The sequence below is a fragment of the Coniosporium apollinis genome (genome assembly GCF_000281105.1).
Source record: "Coniosporium apollinis CBS 100218 chromosome Unknown supercont1.11, whole genome shotgun sequence".
Classification (NCBI taxonomy): Eukaryota; Fungi; Ascomycota; class Dothideomycetes; genus Coniosporium; species Coniosporium apollinis.
In genome coordinates this window covers 303744-324719 of record NW_006913273.1, presented here as the reverse complement: position 1 = coordinate 324719, position 20976 = coordinate 303744, and the positions used below count along the sequence as shown (strand labels likewise).

At 54.9% G+C, this 20976-nt stretch overlaps 5 protein-coding genes across 5 annotated transcripts; 2 read left to right on the top strand and 3 right to left on the bottom strand.

Moving 5' to 3' along the window:
- Positions 1 to 3771: 3771 nt before the first annotated feature.
- W97_02858 (uncharacterized protein) lies at positions 3772 to 5631 on the top strand (the record flags this gene model as incomplete). The annotated part of the gene is made up of 5 exons (XM_007780757.1): positions 3772 to 3904; positions 3957 to 4008; positions 4053 to 4126; positions 4175 to 4923; positions 4972 to 5631. 5 exons carry the CDS (start codon positions 3772 to 3774, stop codon positions 5629 to 5631), a joined length of 1668 nt encoding a protein of 555 aa, XP_007778947.1.
- A 686-nt stretch (positions 5632 to 6317) lies between these two features.
- Positions 6318 to 8617, bottom strand: W97_02857 (uncharacterized protein; the record flags this gene model as incomplete). The annotated part of the gene is made up of 6 exons (XM_007780756.1): positions 6318 to 6353; positions 6418 to 6858; positions 6941 to 7250; positions 7329 to 7670; positions 7731 to 8109; positions 8503 to 8617. 6 exons carry the CDS (start codon positions 8615 to 8617, stop codon positions 6318 to 6320), a joined length of 1623 nt encoding a protein of 540 aa, XP_007778946.1.
- An 830-nt stretch (positions 8618 to 9447) lies between these two features.
- Positions 9448 to 12828, bottom strand: W97_02856 (elongation factor 3; the record flags this gene model as incomplete). Its single annotated transcript, XM_007780755.1, has 3 exons — positions 9448 to 9476; positions 9611 to 9620; positions 9679 to 12828. The coding sequence occupies 3 exons, from the start codon at positions 12826 to 12828 to the stop codon at positions 9448 to 9450; spliced, it is 3189 nt and encodes a 1062-aa protein (XP_007778945.1).
- A 3951-nt stretch (positions 12829 to 16779) lies between these two features.
- On the top strand, positions 16780 to 18393 carry W97_02855 (uncharacterized protein; the record flags this gene model as incomplete). Its single annotated transcript, XM_007780754.1, has 1 exon — positions 16780 to 18393. One exon carries the CDS (start codon positions 16780 to 16782, stop codon positions 18391 to 18393), a length of 1614 nt encoding a protein of 537 aa, XP_007778944.1.
- A 1071-nt stretch (positions 18394 to 19464) lies between these two features.
- Positions 19465 to 20509, bottom strand: W97_02854 (phosphoribosylaminoimidazole-succinocarboxamide synthase; the record flags this gene model as incomplete). The annotated part of the gene is made up of 3 exons (XM_007780753.1): positions 19465 to 19856; positions 19910 to 20371; positions 20440 to 20509. The coding sequence occupies 3 exons, from the start codon at positions 20507 to 20509 to the stop codon at positions 19465 to 19467; spliced, it is 924 nt and encodes a 307-aa protein (XP_007778943.1).
- Between the last annotated feature and the right edge of the window lie 467 nt (positions 20510 to 20976).

Here is a 20976-nt window from a genome sequence, read left to right as displayed (position 1 = left end):
ATGGATGTCCAGGTAAGTGGTCCTTGTTGCAAGGTAGCGTACCCAGGCTCATATCGTGTCTTATGATGGTAGTGATATGGGGTCTTATATTGGCGTATTATGTGTCACATAACATCAGCGAGCTCAGGGCGGTCTCGCACACAGCAAATATCAGACAGCGGAGCTCGGAATAAGTGCCAGCCTCGTTGAAACGTAGCAGAGCCTTCCAGAAGCAGACTGCGAGGCTGGACGGCTGGACGCTGACTACCCAGCCGTTCTGGAAAGATGGGGCCAGGAAGGAAGAGGCTTTCGGCGCGGTGGACCGCCGTTGTAACTGACAAGCCAGGTGGTTATGAAGAGCAGCTAAGGTGAGCGCCATGACCCACAGCAACCGTGCAAAGGAGGCTATCTCAACGCTCAAGGTTGTGGTCGGAAGGCAGATGAAGCCACAATCTCAAGGTTGTCATTGGGCGGTAGAGTTGACTTGGCGGATTGTAGCCGGCACCCAAACCTGCGCGGCCCACTCGAACAAGTCAAGCGCCTCCGCTTGGTGATCTCTAGGCTTGCACCTGGAAGACATCGGCGGGAAACCCACCAAGCGGAGGCGCTTGACTTTTCTGTGTGGGCTTCGTTGCTCCTTGCAGCAAGGCACATCTGCCCTTCCGTTTGAACCATCATTTTTAGGTTCACCGGCCGTCCCCGACCATTCCTTTGAAGCCACCAAACTTCCACACCCTGTTATGGAATGCGCTTTCCTCCTCACGTGTCTGCGTTCTTATGCGACTCCACTACGCCTCAGAGTCAGTTTGTCGGTTCCGTGCTCCCCGGCGCCTGGTGCATCGCTCCAAGTTCCCAGAGGCACTGAAGAAGCCACCTTCCGCCACCCACGCAGCGGCGTCTAGTCAAGGGAATGCGTGCCAGCGAGGTCTCAACCCCCCGTAGGACAGCATGAGTTGATCGCCGCGGCTGCGGATTCGCTTGCATGCCTGTCCATGTGGCTGTCGAAAGGCGCTCTTGGTAGGTAAGAGCAAACGTCAGATTACATAGCGGGCCCCCTTGCAAGCCTTTGCAATTAACTGTCCACCCTCCATAAGACACTCTGAAAGGAGCTTCTGGTTGATGATTCTCTTGACAAGAATTGATCGCGTTCCGTGGCCACTCTCTCTGAAGCACCCTGTTCCGTCCGTGAGTGCATTCAGCCACATCCGCCAGAAATGTAACTATCAGAACAAAGAACAAAGTCGGCCACTAGAAGCTGAAGGAGGCAGTTATTGCGCTCGTCTCGCTGCTAGGAGCCGACGTTGCGGTGAGGACGGTTCCTTTACCATGGGGAGAAGCTCGGTATGGAGCGTCTGGGGAAGGCGCACCGCCATCTTTGATCTTCACATCTCTCTCTGTCCTCGTACATGCTTCAACCTCCTCCTTCAGTCAGTCCTGCATTCTGGAATAGCTATCGGCGAATCATCGCCGGCCCTCGGCTATTAAGTTTGCGAGCAACTGCATTTTGCAGATCAGTGAGAATGAGGCCACCTCCTTCTATGAGTAGCCTGGCAACAGACCATAGAAGTGCCTGGCCAGGGTTGTCTCAATCTACAAAAAGCCTCTTTCCAAAAAGCAGATCGGGTTCTGGCTTCTGCTCCGGGCAGCGGCAGCCGGTCTTCCAACTCTGGAATAGATTAACTTGATCAGTCTGCAAAACATTGTCGTCGTCAGGGATCCCGTGGCTCGCCTTCGATGCATGCAGCTGGATGCACCTGTCGCGTCCTGACATCCATCTCCAGGTATACCCGACCGATTCTGCAAAGATTGTCGCACAGATCCGGGTGGCTCCGGCTTGGATCCTGATATGACACCTCAGGAAGCGAGTACATGTCAAGCCTTTGTGACGTTATGAGTCTTTGAAAGATGAGGTGCCCAGAGCTATTGCAAGACGCATCAACACTCCATGGGACGGGCTTGTAACCTCGATTGACCCACATGCAGCTCCGCCGCATCCCCGCACATTCAAGTGCCAGTACGATAGCGGCAGCAATAATGAAATGAACCGTCTGCCACAGCTGTGTAACACTCACTTGATCCAATGCACCTTCGCTGCACGGCGCGGGAAGGATTGCGTCTCTTTCCTTCAGAAAAACGCGTGTCTATCTAGGTCATTTCTTTTTCAAACTTAACTGACTGTCTGAGCCTACGCCTTCGCCGCTTGAAGCTGCTTGCCCATCAGCAAGTACTCATTTTTCTCTTGATGTTTCAATGGCTGAAGAGGTGATGGGTTCCATAGTCCATCACAGTCTATGTCGCACGCAACACGCACCGTTTTCTGTCAATAATTTGTACCTGCATATGTGTCACGATGAAGATCGGCTTTCCAGCCCTATCTGTAGTACCTGGACGGACGGGCCTGTGATAGATCTGGCGGTACCTTCACCTGCCGTCCCACTTGGGGCGCAAGCTTACTACAGCACCGTTTTCATGGTGCCACCGGTACGGGGGTGTACACGCCATACGCCTCCGCTGCGGCGGCACCTCCCGTTAAGACTCAACTGTGAAAGGTGGGCGGCGTTAGTCCAGCCGGCCTAGCCATTAGCATCTCGGCGCAATCAAGCAGCTCATTCACCCACGGTATGCTTCGAACTTACTTTCCACTATGGAAGCAAGGGACATAGACGGTTCATTCACGACATCATGCCTCCATAGGCTCTGACGCAGCCGGGAGAACCAGATGCAACGCGCGCTATCTGCCCTGTTCGCCGCCTTGAAGAAAAGTGTAGTTTGGAATAGTTCAATACGCGCCCTCGATCCGTCACTCCGCATGCGGCTCTGCACAGCATTTTCACAAATGGGATTCACAAACGAGATCCACCAACGGGAGCACAACTGGATCTAAGCGCCCACATGTTGTCGTAAGACAGGACCAGCCCTCATGTGGCGGCAGTTTCATCCCATCGACATACACGTAATGACCTGGCCGCACAGCGAGGCCTTCGGACTGTGGCCACCGCATCACGTACATGGGGTGATCTCCTGGGACCTCCGGGACCTATTGCAGCTTATTTAGCAGCGAACAGCCGACGCCCTTGTTCGTATGCTCGTCGTTGCACAAGAGCGTGATATCCTCCGTGTGTCTGTAACCAGCCTCACAGTTACGGAAGCGTGAAGCATAAGCATAGCCGGTATGCTTGCCGGTGCTGTTGTCGGCAGCGAGAGGTACGGCAGGTCTTGCCTCTAGACCTTCCATATGTCTTCCAGAACGGCAGAGTTGAAGATGTATTCAGTCGCAAAAGTTATGGCAGTCGTATGGACGGAATGATGGACGGACAGTCGCTTTCGACTGCTGGTCTCAGGCTGATAAGAAGCCAAAGCTACTATATAGTAGCTTTCACTAGCGAATGGCTGTTGGAGTTGAATACTGGGCTGTTCTGCACCCACGCCTGTGGTCGAACTGTACCTAATATACAGCTCCTCAGGAGATGCGATCGGGTGTTCCGAACTGGCTTGGGGAGCACTTGAATTGGAACAGAAGGCTTTCCTCAAACGCTTTGTTGTAATGAGTTATCACTGTAGCGTAGACAGTTACCACAGCGCAAGTTGACAGTCAGCTAGGACAGTGTTCTATTCAATCTCTTGTGATGCCTCGCAAGAGCTGTATCAGGCCTGATGTGCCTCGGCAAAACTTACCGCTGCTGGTGACGTTGGTCGTCGCATGTCAGTTCAAAGCTTCCCCGGCTTCGGCGAGCTCTCAAAATTTCTGTCCCGCTGCTATACCACCAAACTTCTGACAGCCTTGCAACAACGATGCGGCAAACGCAGATATTCTCCGGCTCTTCGCATCCTCGGCTGGTCGAGGGCATATGCGATCGGCTAGGGCAGAAGCCAGGCAAAGCCGAGCTCAGGAAGTTCAGCAACGGAGAGACCAGCGTGCAAATTCGTCAGACCACCAGTGAACAACAAGACGTGATGAAACCACTAATACCGCGCAGAGACATCAATACGAGACCAAGATGTCTTCATCGTCCAGAGCGGCAGCAGCAAGTATGCGACGCCCGCCCGTTGCCGTCTGTTCGCTGACCGCTCAGAATCAATGACAATGTCATGGAGCTGCTCATCATGATCTCTGCGTGCAAGGGCGGGTCCGCGCGGTCTATCACGGGTATGTGAAGCTTTATGTACGCTTGAGAGTAATTACTGACTGCTGTAGCGGTCATGCCATACTTCCCTTACTCCCGACAATCGAAGAAAAAGTCACACCGAGGCGCCATTACTGCCCGGATGATCGCCAACCTCCTCCACGTAGCGGGCGTCAACCACGTAATCACAATTGACCTCCACGCGAGCCAGATGCAAGGCTTCTTCAAGTGTCCCGTAGACAATCTCGTCGCCGAGCCTCTCCTTGCCCGCTGGATCCGAGTCAGCGTGCCGAACTGGCGGGAAGCGGTTGTGGTCAGCAAGAATCCGGGCGGCACAAAGCGCGTGACATCGCTGGCCGATGCGCTGAAGCTCAGCTTCGGGATCGTCACTACAAACACCAGGAGGCATCAGAATCGCCCCGGCGGATATGACGCCATGAACGGCAGTCTCATATTCGACAATCTGCGAGGCGATGGCACGTACGACGCAGATGGCATAGTCGAGCGGGAACTTGATGCGGAGCTTCAGATCAGTCCTACGGAGCCCACCGAGGAGAAATCTGCGGAAGTAAACAAACCTTTGCTGGAGGATGGCAAACCTTCGCGCGCCGCAAGGAACAGAGCGTCCTCCAATGCTCTCCGGCGACGGGTCGAGAACAGCGTCACAGACGGCCCTTCAAGCCCATTGGTGAGGTCGATTCGTCCGGGGTCTGGAACGGATTCGTCTCCTCCATCGCCAGTACGCCGCCTGCTACGAACCAGCACCGCACCAGAACGACCGCAAACAACCCGATCCACTACCGACGAGTTCAACGACGCAGTAAGCCAACTCTCTCTATGTTGCCGATTCCCCTACTGATTATCCCAGCGTGCCCGAGACGTCATCCACGGCCGCCTAATCCACGGGCACATCGTTGACGACGACTTCCCCTCCCCTTCCATTTCCGCACTGTCGAGCTCGACCGCCAATCTCCGTGCCCGCCACGGCTCTTCCGAGGACGATGACGAGCCCGAGCCACTACCCCACATGACAGCATCCTACCTTTCAGCTGCTTCTTCCTTCCGGCATCCGGACCACGTGTCTCTCGGCGAGGGCGCGCTCGGCGGTTCCATGGACGCGGCCGCCTCCTCCGAAGAGGAGGAAGAGGACCTCCGGAACCCCGATCTCGAGACCACCGTCACGCTCGTCGGCAACGTCAAGGACCGCCCTGTCTTCATCATGGACGACATGATCGACAAGCCCGGATCGTGGATCGCGGCGGCCGAGACGGTGGTCAAGCGCGGCGGGGCGACGAAAGTCTACTGCATGGCGACGCACGGGCTGTTCGGCAACGACTGCCTCGAGGAGATGGAGGACTGCGAGTGCATAGACGGGATTGTTGTTACAAATGCGTTTCCGATCCCTCCGGAGAAGGCGGCTATGACTAGGAAGTTGGTGGTCTTGGATGTGAGTAATTTGCTTGCGGAGGCGATTAGGAGGAATCATCATGGGGAGAGTATTAGTCAGCTTTTTATGCATTACGATTAATGTTACGCACAGCGGCAGCATGGGTTTGGGGGCCATCGGAGGGAGGTTTAGCGTGGGCGTTCGGGAAGGTTTGGAGCATCGCTCTTGCCTGAATCTGCTACCTTATGGTAGAAAAAACCGCCGTTGATTGCGGATTTTCATGCTTGGCCCGGCAAGCAACCAGTTCACCAGCCCTACGTGCGGCGTCGCCGCAGTGTACTTCCTCTCTGCCTCCTTCCCTCTTCTTCGTCTACCCTGTCTTCACTCTTTTCGCTTTTGCTTCCTCAAAAGCAGCTCTGAACCAGCGATGCAGGACTTCGGGTCCTGCAGGAACCCTTTCACTCACCCCAGAGTGGAGTTCCTAACGGAGCGTTGGAAGATCGAACACCATTGGGAATAGAAGGCGCTCCTCTCTGCTGAGATCCTCTGGGATCGGTGGGAGGAGCGCAAGAGAACCTCCTGAACATATGGGTCTTTTCTTCTACGGTCTAACTTGACAGGTTTCACTTGACGGGATGGTTTTCCGTTTGGAAAGATTCACAGAACTGGCAGCATCGATGTGTGGTTCAGCTAGTTGCGTGCGTGGTGGGGTTGCATTGGATACGTAGCCCATTTACATAGGAGCAAAATATATGCCCACTTTCCTCAACGGAACGTCAACCTCCCTCAAACTGTGACAAGCCCACAATCGCTCTTGTGGCCTGCAATCAATACGTCCTGAATCCCACCTCTTTTTTCTCCATCTGCCGTCACATTAGCTCAACCCACGACCCTCATAAGAACAACCAGACGTTGAGCGCAACTTACATCAAACACAACCCCCAACCCCCTAAAAGCCGGCAGCCCCAGCACCCACACATCCCTCAACCCATTCCCAGCCAACACGCCCCTGTCGCCCCCACTGCCTTCCTTTCCTCCTCCAGCCATACCACTGTCTCCGACCCCCATCCAACTCTCCACAACCGCGCCGACGCAGTATCCGCTCCCTTCCTCCAAGCGGCCGAGACTTAGCGGCCCGCCTGGCTCTGTCGTCCATGGTGTTTGGTCGTCGGGGCTGGCGGAGGTGTCTTTGGCGCCCCGCAGGACGGGGAAGTTCCAGCCCGCGAGCTCGAAGTGCAGCTCTGGCGGGTTGAGGCAGGGGAAGGCGTGGAAGTTGTGGCGAGGAGCGGGGAGACGGAGGCTGCCGGGGATGGAGGCGTAGAATGTGCGGGCGGCGAGTGGTGGGGCGAGGATGAGGGGGGTAGTGATCTGGAATTAGGGAAGGAGGTTAGTGTTGGGAGGAACAGGGTTTTGGTGGGGAAGAGAGGGTAATGGTGGTGAGAGGACTCACGTCGAGGATCACGGGCTGGTTCTTGAGTGTCTTGATCCAGTTGACCCAGACGCCGGGCATGAGGATCTGCCACCAGCCTGCAGCGCCTTCGACTTTGGTCCATTTCCAACCTGAGCGCCAGGTCTCGCTGGAGTCTTTCCCATTTTTCCTGCCCCTCTTGGCTAACCTGCGTGGAATTGATGAGTCCTCATCAGGTTGTGCGTCGGAGCCTTCAGTAGCATGGTCACGCTCCAGCTGGCCGAGCCTGTCGAGCTGCAGCTTCACCTGCTCCTCGGCGGCTTGCACTGCCTCCGCAGCCGTACCGCCGATGCTGAGTACACCCTCGTGCCCGTTGATGAACAGCAAGGACCATACGTACTCCTCGATAACGTTCGCCTCGAGCAATTACTCGATCAGCGACGGCGTCTTGATCTGACTCAAGCTCTTCGACGGAGCGAGACCGAGTAGGGATCCCGACGCGTCGAGTGTAGCGGACGAGTACTTCGACGGACGGCAGTGAGGGAACGAGACAGCGGTTGTTCTCTTGAGTATGGGAAGCAGCATATCCTCTGTTGCCATGGTACAAGAAGAGAATGGGCGCTGGCTGGACTTCCTGTAGCTCTTCGAGAAGATGTCGTGGAAGTGGCTGCCGAGCGGCGACGAGGTGCTTCGTACGAAGAAGTCAGACGTGAGCATCGACATGTCCATTTCAACCTGCTGTGCCGGGTCTCCAAGCTCGAGCGTGGTGAACCTGCGTCGAGCCACTGGAGTGAGCCAGAGACACCGAGCAAGCGTGCTCGGACTGTCTTACCAGCTCCCATTCTTTCCCACGTCGCCTAATAGCCTGTCATTGTCTCCACCGCCGACGCCTTGTGCCTTGGCTACGCGCACCACCTTGTTGCCGGAGATGGCTCGACGTGTCTGGTTGAAGCTGGCCTCGGCTTTGGCGAGCTCTTCAGACAGGAATGTCAGGTTCGCTATGCTGCTCGTTGGAAACGGTCCGCCGCGGCGACTGAGAGTGAAGTGGATAATGGGCGGGGAACCGGCGGCGAGAGCATCATCGATCAGAGGAAAGAGGAACAAGAGGACGAGCGGGAGGAACGTAGCTTGGACTGAATGGTGCGTTGACTTGGGCGGTTTGGGGCAGAGATCAGAGGTGAGACAGTCAGAGATAGTTGGAGCACGGTCGCCTGAGGAATTGCAGCGTTATGACGTGATATACAGCGATTATTGAAAGCATGGAAGCGCATACTCTAAATAGGATTAGAGCATAGGGAAGGTTTTATATTAGGTCTGTCTGAGGGCATGTTGTCGTTCTTCAGAGCCAGGCGTGTGTCTATGAATGAAGGGTGGATGCTTCCATAGAATTCGGCGGTGGTTGGTATTTTGCCTACACGATGCGTTCCTGTCCATGAGCGATCATATTCATCGCGTTGATTATGCGGTGATAAGGCGTACAGTCATGTCCGCACCGCTGCCAAAGTGGTCCTCAGTGATAACACCGGTCTACCGGCCGTGACGATTTGTGGGCAATAGTGTCACGGTAACTTGTACCCTAGTTTCAACCTTTGGCTTGACGTTACCAGGCAGCTTCTCCGCATCAAGACCCCCCACAGTCATGTTGAAGATGAACTTCGTAGACTCGTGCGGATGTTGCATGATCGTGGCTGTGATTGCCGCCATCCTTGAGTCGAGCATGGTCGCGAGAGCTTTCCTAGGCGATAACAAGCTCTATCATGCCTGACAGGTCCGTAGCCCCAGTGCAATGCAGTCTCCGGGCGCTGAGCGCATGGCTGACTCTTTCTAGGCTCGTGATCTGTACCAGATGATGCGAGACATCAGATTTGCTCGCGTTGAGTCAGGATGTGTTGGCTGGAGTGGAGGAGGACTTGCGTCAAGAAGCATCGAAGGGAAGGGAGGCTGAGGGAGACGTTACAGGTACGCTGCTAACCCTCCGTGGCGTAGGGATGAACCCATGAACAGAGGACCAGCAGTCCGAAGCCAAGGAAGATAGCGGGCTCAAGAAGGGCTCCCTCAAGCGCACGGCTCCTAGCTTGGACGATGAGGAGGCAAAACCTGCGAAAAGCGAGTCTTAGTAGTCACTTTGAGGAGAGCGCGGCTCTGGTTTGTCGAAGTGCACGACAGTGTGCTCAAGGGAACCTGGTGGTTCGTAGTGACTTTTGGTATGCGGCACTTGCCGAGGTCAGGCTTCCCTACTTGAGTGGTCCCTCGTTCCATACCTAGCAAAGTGTCACATATGACGAGGCATGAGAAGTTTGCTTTGAGAACAAATGTGGTATCTCAATTGGCAGATCTATATCTATATTGTGCCGCTTGATGCTGGTAGTAACGCTCATAATCCATCCCGTGATATCTAACCCAAACGCCAACCCATACCGACCGAAGCTGGACCCGTCTATCACAGCCAGCTGTCTAAACATCGTGATTACACTTTTCCGCCAGGAAGACAAAACTCCGAAGCTGAATGCGTGAAAGGGACCGGAAGACTGAAGGAAGACGGACGTCGATTACTCTTCGTCGGAGAAAACTTCTTCACCTGCAACGGGTTAGCGTTGATTCGGCAAAGCAATCGCGCGTAACTTGCCTCTCTTGCGACGTGCCATGCGGTCTGAGATAGGAAAACAAAGTTAGCATATAGTCATGTATCAATCAGTCAGGGTGGCTGGTTACCTTTCTTTTTCTGTACAACGAGTTAGCAGTGTTCAGTAGCGTACAAAGAATGTAGGAGTGTGACGTACCTTTCTGAGCTCTGCGCTGCTCAGCTTGGCCTTCTTCTTGCCACTCTCGATCTTGTTGCCCATAGCATCAAACTTCTCTTCCTCATCGTCCTTCTCGGTCAGGCGGGGACCGGCGCCCTGGCCTTGCACCCAGTTGTGGCCGGAAGGCGTCATCTTGCCGTCCATGACAGCCCAGACTTCCTCGGTGAGATCCTTGGTGAACTCAGCAGAGTGAGTGATGATGATGACACCACCCTCGAAAGCCTTGATGGCCTTGGACAGCGCACCCAGGGAGTCACGGTCGAGGTAATTGGTCGGTTCGTCGAGGACGATCAAATGCGGTCGCTGCCACGAGCAGGCGGCGAGGACGACCTTGACACGCTGGCCACCGGAGAGACCAAGCATGCGGGAGTGGGAGACGAGCTCGGCGTCCAGACCAAAGTTGGCGCAGTGGGCCTCAATCTCCTTGCGGACCAGAGGACGGAACTGGCCACTGGCGAGGGCCTCCTTCTGATCGACCTCGGCAACCATCTTGCCGTGCGAGGCAAGGATCTCGGTACGCGGGATCCAGGCGTTGTCGGCAGTCATCATGGGCGTCCATCTCTCGTTCTTCTGGCCGACGTTCTCGCCCAGAGCGAACGAGCACTCGTACTCGTAGGAGTTCTTGAACTTTCTACGCGAGTGGATGCCGATGACTCGTCGTTGCGTGTCCTGAATCTTGTAGATCTTGTCCATGGCCTTCTCATCCTCGTCGGTGATGATCTTGTTGGCACGATCCATCGTCTCACGGTCCTCACCGGTCTGGAAACGCCACTGAATGTACTCAGATGGAGTCTTCTCGAGATGGTGGTCAATGTGAGCGAAGGCGTGCTGCTTGATGTAGGCGATACGGATGTTCTCGTGCTGGTAGACATCACCAGATGTCGGGATGAGTTCACCAGTGAGTACATTGACGAGAGTCGACTTGCCGGCACCGTTGGGACCGATGACGGCAATACGGGAGCCAAGCGAGCACTGGAAGGTGATTTCGGAGATCTGAGGCTTCGAGGTACCGGGGTACTGGAAGGTCATGTTGTTGACACGGACGATGGCCTTGGCCTTGGTCTTGACACCCTCGAGGAAACCGGGTTCCGGGAACTTAAACTCCATGTCGGAGGCACCAAGCTCATAGTAAGACCTGGCGGACGGCACGCGCTTGACGAACTCGCTGAGAGAGCCACGGTAACGCTTCAGCTTGAAGCGCTCGTAGTGGATGACGTGCTGAATGACATGGTCCAAGAATCTGCTGTCGTGGGAGATGATGATGGAAGTGCAGGGAGAGTTGACGAGATACTGCTCCAGCCAGGCAACGTTCTTCACGTCCATGTGGTTGGTCGGCTCGTCCAAGAGGAGAATGTCGGGCTCTTCGAACACAGCGCGAGCGAGAGCAAGTTTCATCTTCCAGCCACCGGATAGCGAGGTGATAGGAGCCTCGAGCTGCTCCTTGACAAAGCCGAACTCGATAAGCTTGGCCTCGACCTCATCCTGGGCCTTGCTGATGCCAACGTCGGCGAGCTTCTTCATGGTCCAGCCGATGACGGTCTGCTCAGTGTCGGCGGAGTCGAGGTCGTGCTCCACGTAGACGGTCTTGACCTCATTCTGCTTGGGGAAACCCTCAACCTGCTCGTTGTTGATGGCGCGCATGAGCGTGGTCTTACCGGAACCGTTGGGTCCAAGCAGACCATAGCGCTGACCGCGCTTCAGGCGGAGGTGAGTCTGGTTGAGAAGGATCTTGGCACCGTAAGCCAAGTTGAATGTGCAGTTGCAGAGATCCTCGCCCTCTTCCTCGTCGGGCTCGACCTCGTCCTCGTCAGCAACGCCAGGAGAGGCGCGCTTCCGGAGAGCGTCAGCGATGCTCTTGGCGTCGGCATCACCAACGATGGCGGTGATGTAAGGAAGGGTGTTGGTCGTCCAGCTGATGGACTCGGTGTCCTTCTCGTCGATAAGCTGACCAGCGATGGCGGAGATGTATTCGAGAACCGGCTCGAACTTGCCGCTCGCGGCGTCCTTGTGCTTGGGCGAGAAGCACTGCTTAAGGATGGCGAGCACAGTGGAGATGTCACCAGCCTTGGAGACTTCAGGAATCTTGCCGTCCTTGACATCGCCAACGCGCACAAGGGTATCAAGAGCCTGCTTGGTCTTCTCACGAGCCTCCGGGTCAGCGAGAGTCTCGTAGTTCTTGTTCAAAGCGGGCATGAGCTTCGGCAAGAAAGAGGCGACGATCTGGGGATCCTCGACAAGCTTGCACATGTTGTCGACGATGACGGCAGACTTCCGCTTGATGGCAGTCTCGCGCTCGACAAGACCACGCTCAAGAAGGGGAACCATGATGGCGAGGGTCGGCTCGTGGACATCGGTGACGAAGGTGGTGGCACCGAGCAGGTGAACGGTCTCGGGAACGTTCTCAGGCTTGGCGATACACTTGATCAGCTCTGGAATGAAGCGTTCGATATCCTTGTTGGAGATAAGGGCGCAGAGCTTCTCCATGGTGCCGTAGGCGGCCTTCTTGACTTCGGGCTTGGTGTCCCACATCGCCTCGGAGATGACGGGGATGAGATCGGGGACGCGGAAAGCCATCTGAGCAGGTGCGCTGGCAGCGAGAGCCTCGATGCACTGGAGATCGGTCATCTTCTCGGGCCACTTCTGGGCGTTGCGAAGGGAGTGGACGAGGTGGGGAATGACAGCCTTCACGGCGTTGGCGTTGGAAGCCTCGACGATGGCTAGGGAGGCGGTCTGAGCAGCGGTCTTCACCGCGGACATCTTGTCGCCGACAGCGGCGAGTGTGGCCGGTAGGAGGGTGATGAGGTACGGCTCGACCGCCGGTGAGACGGTGGCATGCTGAGCGATAGCGCGGATGGCATCGCAAGCACGCTCACGGGCGAGCGCATCCTTCTTGTTGCCGAGTTGCTTCTTGAGAAGGTCGACAGCCTTTGTTGGTGCGTCCGCCTCCTCGATATCGCCGTTGATGAAGGTGGCGAGAGCTAGAGATGCAGCGTTGATTTCGTCCTGCGCCTTCGAAATGGTCAACTTCTTCAGGAGCTCCTCCAAGACCTTGACGGACTGCTTGTTTTCCGACTTGACCTGGCCGGCGGTGTGCTGGTTAACCTCCATAACGTCGACAGCGGGGGCCATGGGGACTGATGTGTGCAGGATTTGGTGTGTAGAGTGAGAAGGCGTGGTGGGGAGGGTATTGAGTAGATCGGCGAGGCCTGATGTAGAAACGCTGGAAGGCGAAATTTCTATTCAGTACCGGGTATCAAAGGGGTGGCTAACGCGATTGTGCGATATCTTCGCAGATCACGCTCTGTTGCAAATGCAAAGACAGAGACTCCTAAAACGAGGAGTAGAAACGTCTAAAAAGACAGGAGGGAAGTGAGAGGAGAGTTGTGTGAGTGAGAAAGATGAGTGAGAGGAGGAGGGAGGCTTGCTGGAGACAGTGCTTATATGTATCGCGAATTTCACGCCGCTCTGCAAACTCTGCTCCGAGAGAACACGGTGCTAAGCCCAAAAGGGAAAGGCGTGTCGGCCAACAGATCTCTTCGTCGTGAAGCGGTGACGACAGTCGCTTCAGGCCGAACTTCTTTGGCCGTCGGCAATGGAACAGGCACATTTCAAATCCTCACTGGCAATGCACTTCGATCTCTTTCTATCTCCGCGAAGATTCTGAACGTGTCACTCATGGGACGCCCGCGGCCGAGGCTTCTCAGCTCGTCGCCAGTGTCAGCGCCCAAAACAAGAGGCATCTGTTGCACCGAATCGAGGTTGCATGTCTGGCTGCTTGCGGCGCACGGTCTATATTTGCCACAACCATTCCCATCAGGCTGAGTCAACGGTGCGCAGTGCATCCCGTCTTCTGCAGTGCAATCACAGGTCTCAGCAACGACTCGTGCAGGTGATGGTCGCCTCCAGCGGCTGACGGAGTGCTGCCCGAGGCGTCTGCCCGTTCCTTCTTCAGATTTGCTGGGGATAGCCGGGAATTGCTGGGGTTGCTCCAGACGCCAAAGTCACTCGGCGGACATCCCGAAGTCACCTTCTGTAGCCACTGGCCGGCCAAGTACCCAATCTTTCAACCAGAGGAACTTTTCTGCAGCCTCTTCCAACTTTAGCACACGAGCTTATCGTCAGCCTTACGATACCCAGCCAGCGGATGCACAGAAGCCTTCGAGAAGGTGCAATGATCTTCGCAGGATGTGCAACCAATTCCCCGTGATCAAACACTCTCAGCTCTAACCATGCCCCTGCGTGTCAGGCAAAGACACATTCGAAAAGAAGACTCTTCCTGGGCTGCGGTTCCACGGTTTCTCCTTGGCCAGGCACATGAATCAGGGGGATTTGGGGCTGGGCGCTCGCTGTCTACATTCCGTCATTTCCCTCAAGCGGCGATGATAGGCCAGTTGCAACGAGACTATCACCGTCCGAAACCAGCAATTCACCAGGCTGTTCCACTCGCATCATCACATTCGATCCTCTCGGCCGATCAGGGGAGAAAAAGTGCAGCTGCCGTTTCATGGCGAGACAAGATCGGGCCTTGCACCCGCCATTCCCGCTCACCCTGACAGCCCTGTCCGCCGGCCCGTCAGCGAGCTGCGCCACAGCGCAGCCTTACGCCTGCCAATCGAAGCGTTTCTCATTGGCTGTCGGCTTTTGCAAATTTCTCACCCGCTTTCAGCCGCTTGTTGAACGGATACGTACTGCAGTTTTTCGAGCTGCTCCATGGCAAGGACGACTGTCGTTAATTCCCCAGATCTTTCCCACAGAGCTAAGATACGACCGATAACGCACTCCGCAATACGCTTTGCCTAACTAGAAAGCGGGTGGCGTTACACTGCCGCCACGGTGCAGGCTTGATCTGACTGCTCTTGAGCGCGCTCTCAGATGCGGACCTCTACAACAAGCGGTCAGGAGTCTTCGAGTTTGATGATATACCCGTTGACTCTTGTTACCATTCGTCGTCGGTTGCCCGTGCGCAAGCAACGACTCAAATTGCCCATCAGCGCTCCTGTATCGCGGAGAAAACAGCCTCACCGGATGTACGATGCCAGCCTGTTCGAAAATTTACCGAAATCTCAGCCTCTTGTATATCTGTAGACTGACACCAGCCCTTCCTGGATGGTCATTGATTGCTCGCGGGCTTTCCAGACCTTCTACCAAGGATGGGTTGTAGCAGCCCATGCGAGTGACAGAAATCGCCGGACTCGTAGACTACCAGACTTACTACTCACTTCTAAATTACCGAAATCTGTTAGATTCACCACGTCTTTGAAGGTGTTTACTCTAGCCATCCTACCTCTAGGTATAGCTTTTACATGTTTATGTGGCAGTATACCATGATGGATTACGCCTATTCATGACCTCTTTAAGCTGACTGAAGACCTATCTGTTTTTCGGAGTCAGCAGTTTCTGTCACCCAGGTGCAGCCTTAGCTCGTCGTATCCGAAATCAGTCCATCACTTCTCCACTTTCATCGAAGTCACGGTATTTCTTGGGTGTCGTTGTGTTTCGTGCCGCCGGTGAAAACGATCTGCCTCGGAGCTTGCAGTCGATCAGAACTCCTCCCATGCCTCTGCTTTTGCGGGCCAGGCTTTCACACGAGTACTGCTTTTGATCAAGTATTGATCCCCCAGATAATCTACATGGACACTGATCGCATAAGCCGTTGTTGTTGCTGTTCCTAAGGTCCTATGAGGAACACAATACCAGGGCGGATCAATCTCGGAAGTGCCAACACTTCTGCAACGTCGTTTGCCTGCCCCCTTTCTTTTGCTCGTTGTGTCTATCTGAGTACCAACCTTCGAACGCGACAGCATCGTCCGGTGGATCGCTTTCTCAGGTGTCTCCACGCACCAGAGCAGTAGCAGAGCTGAGGCCGTTAGGAGAATACAAGACTTGGGTTGTGGTTGGTGGGGTTCGCTAATCAAACCTCGCCGAGGAAGCAGAAGGCCGCCAGCAATGGGTAAGCTGAGCAATTATTACAAAGCCATCACGTTCAAGGAGCAAGTAACCAGTAATCAGATGCTGACCGTAAGCGTATAGCTATCCGTCACCGTTGTAATAGACTGGTAGAACGAGAATTCAACTTGTACGAGAGCGATCCATTACGTATCAGGAATACCCAAGCTATCGTATACAATGGAGAATAGACCCGAAAAGCCGGCCTTTCCGCCAAGTGCACAACACCATGTATTTCCAGCGCCACAGGGGTCAATATCTAGTGCAATATCTTGCGTAGAGGAATAACGTGGATACCTACCTAGATACAAGAGTCATGATCTTCCGCCACTAGAATGGACCGCCTCGCAGGCGGTCTCTCCTCTCTAGCCAACCATGCTTGTGCCGGCTACTACTTCAGACTGCCGACTTCTAGATGTTGATCATAGGTTGTAGCTGTCATAGTGGTGACTATCCTCTCTGCCCATTCTTTCTTCTTGGACCTCATCAGTTTGGCCGGCGAGATCACCGCAGCGGACTGCTGTCGTTTCCATCGAGCTTCACAGCCTTGCATACGCATGTGTGGTTCAACGAGTCTATGTCACTGCGGCACAATCTGGCGCGATATGTCTTCCGTTTGTTCAACGCTTGTACTGGCCCGGGTGGTTTGATTGGCGTTCGAATCATAGACAGTGTTGTTGCTGAGCGCGCAAAGGAGAATGAAGCCTATGAGAATAGACAAAAGCCGTAGCATGGAACATAACTTCACTTACGGGAGTCTCAGTGAATGTGCTGTCTCCACTTTCACCTTGAGCGTCAGCCCTGTGCACGGACCGTGTCATCTCCCTAACGACGACTCTCTGCAACCACCGCTCCGTCCTCTTTTCTCAATCTCCAAACCACTTTTCGTGTCTCCCGGCTTGCCGTGGGGTCCTCCGTTCTGCTGGTTGACCGCGCTACTGTCTCGTTGCCCCTACGGGCTACACCTTTTCTTCCTTCCCACTCTGGCACGTGTTTACGCGTCGCCTTTCTCTGTTGTGCGAAGACTCTTCGGGGTGTTCCACAGGACTGTGTACTCGCAGCTCCTTCTCTCTCTCAAAAGGCTCTTCGGGGCTTTTTTTTGGACTGTGTATTCGCAGCTCCTTCACTTCAAAAATGGCATTCAGTGCCTCAGACCGCTCCCCGGCTTCTCGCCTCCAAGACGATAGAATCGACGCGGAGCAGACTATCCCAGTGGCTCGGCTGCCATCAGCTCCCCACGTCGGCTTGCCTACTTCACTCCCGAGTGAAGAGAAGGTCATGACAGAGGCTTGGCCATCTGATCCAAATCCAAAGGGCAACGATGATATGGAAGAGATCGAGGAAGACGTTGAGATGGTGTCCACGAAGGTGAGACAACTGACGCGTCTCCCGAAGGACTTCCAGTACCAGGAAAGCAGGCGCCTTTATTCAAAGTCCGATGAAGCCTGTTCGTCGGAGGCGATCCATGAGTACCGCGGTAAAGGCCGACCAACTTTCAGAGTGAGCAAGAACAACAAAATAGAAGACCGGAAGAAGGCGATGATTGTCACTTATGATGGGAACCATCTGCAGACCTGGGGTTCATTCGAACAGACCTCGGAGACAGAGGTATTCATTCAGGCCTCATACACTTGCGACACTCAATACCCGTCTGTCAACCTTCGTCTCAAGGAGAACAAGGTGCACAAGGGGTGTTTGACGATCTTTCCCAAGAACTTGAACTGCGACCTGGGTAACGAGTCGCTCGGGCTCGTCATGTTAGCTGGGGCCCAAAACGCTGCGCAAATCAAGTCACAACTTGCTGGCTTCCCGCCAGCGACTCAAGCGAAACTGTCAGATATGGCTGACAATAGTAGGCTCTGGTCGACATTCTTGGATCTCACTACAGAAAGCCGAACGTGGCTCGGGCGATCGCAGGACGAACTCGATCTCATTTCAGCGCAGTTCGCGGCGGATGCGGGCGTGCTTTCCCAGACCGAACGCTGTATCGCCGCACTCAACATTTGCAAAGGCGTCGCAATCCATGTCCCTATTCAAGCAAGCGCTGAGGCGGGTAGAGCGTTCAACGATTTCACAGCGTTCTTCAAAAGCGCTATGTGGATGAGCGGGATGACTAAGCATTCGCTCAAACGCCTGGCAACTGCTCCGCCCGACGTCGGTCGAAGCGCTGCACAAAGAGCACTGGACGGGAAGCGGCTCCGTCAGGATACTTCAACCACGCCGGCTCAAGAGAACCCCATGAACAAAGACCATAGCTTCCGCATCGCCAGAGAAACCGTTTCGAAGATTCGGACAGCATCTGGCCTTACCAAAAACGAGCGAGCGCTGTTCCGCTACATCGAGCTCTTGGAAGACGAAAAGGTAGCGCTGCACAAAGCGGTCAGCCAGTCGAATGCTGCTTTACAAAACGCTCAGAAGAAGCTCCAAGCGGAGTACCGTGCCACGAAGACCGGTATGGAAGACGCTATCTTGGCCGCCAAGTTTGCCCTACGAAACCTTGAAGATACAGCTTTGTTCCTCCAGGCGAACAACTCTGAGAGCATTCTCTCCAGAGCGACTGTCACTGCGGAAGACAGCTTGACTGAAGCCGGCTATCTGGAGGCCGCGAGCAACTTCGCCTCCCTCAGACAGAACCACGAGCCGAAGAACGAGTGGCCGGAGCTGCATGCTACTCATCCAGATGGTTTGTTGGCGGGCCTTGAGGAATTTACAAAGGAACAGCTAAGGGAGGCGGAGTCTGCCGAGTGATCGATGCAGCTCTGTACCCCAAGTACCTCCTTGTATTCCCGCACATGGAGAAGGGCTCAACCCGCTTCGTCCTTTCATAACAGCGAACGGAAGATAGGACAGAGGCAGGGACTGAGGTTTGTAGCTGAGCATAGGAAAGTACTCATGCAGTTGCGTTCATAGAACCATTCCATCAGTCATTACCAGTTCTTCTGTACCCTAATACCAGTTCACGTCGGACGTAACCACGTCACATGCAAAACACTAGACATCTCGCTTGCCTCCCACAATATCTCGCCGTCTCATACGTTTCTAATCCTAGTCTTCCGCTCGCTATGTCCTGCAAACCTATCTTCCTAGCCATGATTCGCTTCTACGCTACCTTAAGAAGTCAGCCATTACACGTGGCGTTTCACTCGCGCCTCATCACTTCGGAAGAGGTTCCGCTCAGCTTGTTTGATCAGGTCATCTCAAACGCCTAGTAGCCTTGTGGCATTATCAGTCTCTAGGCTGATTGACTGCCGTCTTATATGGATACTGACCTTAGTGCTCTTGTGCATGCTCCTTCTGTAGAGTCTCGCCTTACTGCGAAACACAATACGAATTTGCAGTCAAGGTTAGGGATCATCGCGCTGTCCGCACTTTTCAGGGGCGTTTGAGGTGGCCGGGTCGATTAAGCTGAGCGGCCAAGTGACATTCGAAATATCCGTTGCCGCTTCTCTGCTGGTGGCTTTTTCTATCAGATTCACCATCAGAGTGGACTCATGATCTCGTCGATTGTAGAACAGCGAGACCGATTGCATGCAACAGAGAGTATAGGACGCTCAGCACTACAGCCCTTTGGTGCATTGATCACCTGAGATACCCTCAAGCTGTGAACTGCGCTTGCCTGCTATCCACCTTCGGTACGGGAACGGTCTTTTCGGGTGGCCCTTGGGCACCTCTTCCGAGGTGATGAGGCGCGAGTGAAACGGCACGGGCAATGGCTGAGGCGTCTCCATGAATGGTCAACTGCTCATTGTACCCTGTTTTCCCGCAGGTCATCACATCGCAAACAACCCCTCATTGAGCTTCACGACATCATTATTCATGCTACCGCCCCTGCACCTCCCCCGTCAACCTCTCATACGCCTCCCGATATCCCCTCGCGGTCCTCTCCGCCACCTCCCGCGGCATCTCCACGCTCTCCTTTCCCTTGAGCTTGTTCTCCGTAAGCCAGTCCCGCAGATACTGCTTATCCAGACTGTCTTGCGGCCGCCCCACCTCGTACTTCTCCTTGTCCCAAAACCGGCTGCTGTCTGGCGTGAGTACTTCGTCGACCAAGACGACCGAGTGAGGCGATGTGGACTCGTCGAGCGCGAACTCGAACTTGGTGTCTGCGATTATGATGCCCCGCTCTAGCGCGTAGTCGCGCGCAGCGCTGTAGATGCGGAGGGAGAGGTCGCGGATCTGGTCTGCGTAGTCCTGGCCGATGATCTCGGCGGCTGTCTCATAGTCAGCGAGTCGCTCCGTTCAATGCCAAAAGCGGCAGTCGTACCTTTCTCCGGGCTGATGTTCTCATCGTGTCCCTCCTGGGCCTTGGTACTCGGCGTCCATATCGGCGTCTCCAACATCTCGCTCTCCCTCAACCCCTCCCTCATCCTCATCCCATGCACCGTCCCTTTTTTCTCATACTCCGCCCACGCCGACCCGGTAATATACCCCCTCACGATACTCTCGATGGGAAACACCTTCAGCTTCCTGACCTGCATACTGCGGCCCCTATACGCCTCCACTAGCTCCTTGTTCTCCTCCAGCACGGCGGGCAATGACATCGAGAGGAAGTGCGTCCGCAGCGAGGGGACGAGAGGGGGAAGGACTGAGAACCAGTGCGCGGACATTTGGGTCAGCAGGCGGCCTTTGCCGGGGATCCCATTGGCGAGGACGACGTCGTAGGCGGAGATGCGGTCGGTGGCGACGAAGAGCAGGATTGTGGGGGAGAGGGTGTAGACGTCGCGCACTGGGGGGGTTTAGAGCTGGGGGCTAAGCTTTTGGGGGATGGGGGTAGGGGAGGTGGGGGTTGGTTACCTTTGCCGCTGGCGAGGAGGGGGAAGTAAGGTGTTAGATCTGTGGAGGTGAGGACGATGTCTGCGGACATGGTGGCTGTTTGGTGTGAAGCTTTGCGGAAATAGAGCGCTTTTGTGGGTGAAACGGCGGAGCTGTGTGGGGTATAGTGAGGCGGGAAGAGCGAGGGCAAGTGATGCAGTAAATAGATAGGCTATAAACTTTACGGAGTGTCTGTGAGAGGAATTGGCGTGTTAATGAGGAACTGATGCGTTGAGCTTCGACTTCAGAGAACTATGTGAACCCCTGCCATTCCGACCCCACCAAGCCCACGCGAGTGCGGGAAGATCCGAAAAGTGCATGGTCTGGGAGATCGATGACAGGGGTCCTTGCGTCCATGGTTCAAGGTTCCCAGCATCAAGGAATCCCCAGTCATTCGGTGCACTCGCAATAAAGTTCATACCGTCTTTCATCAAACATTGCTTGACATCAAGTCTTCCGGATTGTGAGTTGCAGTTAGAGTACTTCAGACCCTTGAATCCTGCTGTCTGGAGATGCGGC